Source organism: Castanea sativa, chromosome 7 (assembly GCF_040712315.1).
Source record: "Castanea sativa cultivar Marrone di Chiusa Pesio chromosome 7, ASM4071231v1".
NCBI lineage: Eukaryota > Viridiplantae > Streptophyta > Magnoliopsida > Fagales > Fagaceae > Castanea > Castanea sativa.
In genome coordinates, this window is record NC_134019.1 from 17,418,789 (window position 1) to 17,420,959 (window position 2,171).

The window sequence follows — 2,171 nt, forward strand, 5'->3', positions numbered from 1 at the left end:
GAGGGAAGGCTATCCTATGATGGCGTTGTAAGTGGACGAACAGTCGGCCACAAGGAACGTTACATTCTTAGTGATTTGGTGGGGGTAGTCGCTTACCGTTACAGTCAGAGTGATGGCGCCAAGGGGGAATACCCTTGTTCCTCCAAAACCAACGAGCGGAGCATTCGTCAAGACTAGTCGCTCTCTATCAATCCTCATCTGCTGGAACGCCGGGTAGTAGAGGATGTCGGTTGAGCTGCCATTGTCAATCAGAACTCGGTGTGTGTTGTAGTCCCCTACTCGGATGTTAACGATGAGTGCATCATCATGCGGGTGATGGAGACGTCACGCATCTTCTTCTGAGAATTCGATGACAAGATTGTCGATCCGTGCCATCTTGGGTATGAAGCCTGTTAGCTGGATGTTTTGAACCATCCTGAGGTAAGTCTTACAGGCCTTTTTGGAAGAACTAGAGGCTGCAACACCTCCTATGATCGTTCTTATATCTCCTATGGGCGGCCTAGGACGCTCATTCTCTCGCCGAGGGATCTGCTCTTGTGATGGATCCATTCTTTCTTTGCTAACAAACCTCTTCAGCTTTCCTTGTCTTATGAATGCTTCTATTTGTTGCTTCAAATCATAGCATTTGGCCGTATCATGACCGTGGTCACGGTGGAAGTGGCAGTACTTATCCCTAGACCTCTTATTGGGATCTCCCTTCAGCTTGTCGGGGAATGTCAGAGCTCCTTCGTCTTTGATCTACATCAAGATTTGGTCGATCAGGGCAATCAGCGGGGTAAAACTTGTGAACTTTCCTGCGGGGGGTTGGAACACCTGTCCTCCCATCGCTCTCTAGTCCTGGCCATCTTCTGCCCCCTATCCTGACGTATGTCTTCCTGTCTCTCCCTCTTCTTAGGCCTCTCTTCTTGAGCCAGCAACGCGTCTTCCGCATTCATGTACTTGGTTGCCTTGTACAGCACATCTGACATGGTTTTTGGGTTGTTCTTGTATAGGGAGAACAGAAACTTACCCTTCCGTAGCCCATTTGTGAAGGCGGCCACGAGTATCTTGTCGTCAGCTTCATCGATCGAGAGGGCTTCTTTGTTGAAGCGAGTTATGTAAGACCTCAGTGTCTCGTCCTCATGTTGCTTAATGTTCATCAGGCATGTAGTGGACTTTTTATACTTGTGCCTTCCGATAAAGTAAGAGGCGAACTGGGCGCTTAACTCCTTGAAGGTACTAATAGAGTTAGGCATTAACCTACTGAACCAAATTCTTGCGGTTCCCTTCAGCGTGGTGGGGAACGCTCTGCACATGATCTCATCAGGCACCCTTGGAAGGTGCATCAGGGTCTTGAAAGACTCTAAGTGGTTAAGGGGTCCTTGGATCCGTCGCAATTTTCCACCTGCGGCATACGAAACTTCGGTGAAAAGGGGAATGAAGTGACGGACACTATAAATGGCGAATTAGTTCGATGGACCAAGTCATCGAGGTCACTAGACACCCGTCCTCTAAAGGTGTTCATCATAAGGTCCATCCGTTCCTTCATCATCTGCATCTCGGCGACTATGTGAGATGGAACCGTATTGGTGACAGATGGCCGGCTCATGTCACATCGTTTCGGCTTGCTTGGGGCATTGCTACCCTTCGGGCCTTCTTAATTCCTTCTCTTAGCGCTGGTGCCTTTCTAGTCTTCCTCCTGAATGTTAGCGCTCGCATTCTTTTGGCACAGCTACTTTTCAAAATCTTAGTTCTGTTTGGTGAGGCATTTCACGGCGGTGGCTAGAGTTTGGGGCGCAAGATGGTCATCATCGAGCGAGTAAGTAGCATGCAACTCTTTGTCTGGAAAGCGATAGTATGACTTTACAAGTCACTAAAGTTTCCACAGACTGTGCCAACTGATGATGTCGAGAATCGTCAGTGAGCCACATGGTCCTTAAGTGCTTCAAGTAATACTTGCACAACACAAAGGGAAGAAGAAGAACCTATGAAGGGTACCGATGTGGTACTAGCCAAAAACCCTTCAACGGTCAAGTTAGAGAATTCTCTTGTTTTACAACTCTAGAGTGCTAGAGCTGGGGTAAATTATGTGTACCTTGGTTTATAAGGGTTTTGGGGTTTATATAGTAGTGTAGGGCTGACATCCGCACCTTGGTTAAGAAGTTCTTTCCTTGTAGGAGAAAACCTCTTTT

The 2,171-nt window shown here is 47.7% G+C and overlaps 1 protein-coding gene across 1 annotated transcript; it reads right to left on the reverse strand.

Annotated features, from left to right (window-relative positions):
• Positions 1–324: 324 nt before the first annotated feature.
• On the reverse strand, positions 325–1,325 carry LOC142644064 (uncharacterized). The gene is made up of 2 exons (XM_075818748.1): positions 783–1,325; positions 325–738 (listed from the first exon to the last, which is right to left on the reverse strand). The coding sequence occupies exons 1-2, from the start codon at positions 1,323–1,325 to the stop codon at positions 325–327; spliced, it is 957 nt and encodes a 318-aa protein (XP_075674863.1).
• Positions 1,326–2,171: the final 846 nt, after the last annotated feature.

Coding starts and splice junctions, on each gene's coding strand:
- LOC142644064 (XM_075818748.1), bottom strand. CDS start 1,325: ATGCACCTTCCAAGGGTGCCTGATGAGATCATGTGCAGAGCGTTCCCC. Junction 739..782: donor CCCCGCAGGAAAGTTCACAA/GTTTTACCCCGC, acceptor ATCTTGATGTAG/ATCAAAGACGAAGGAGCTCT.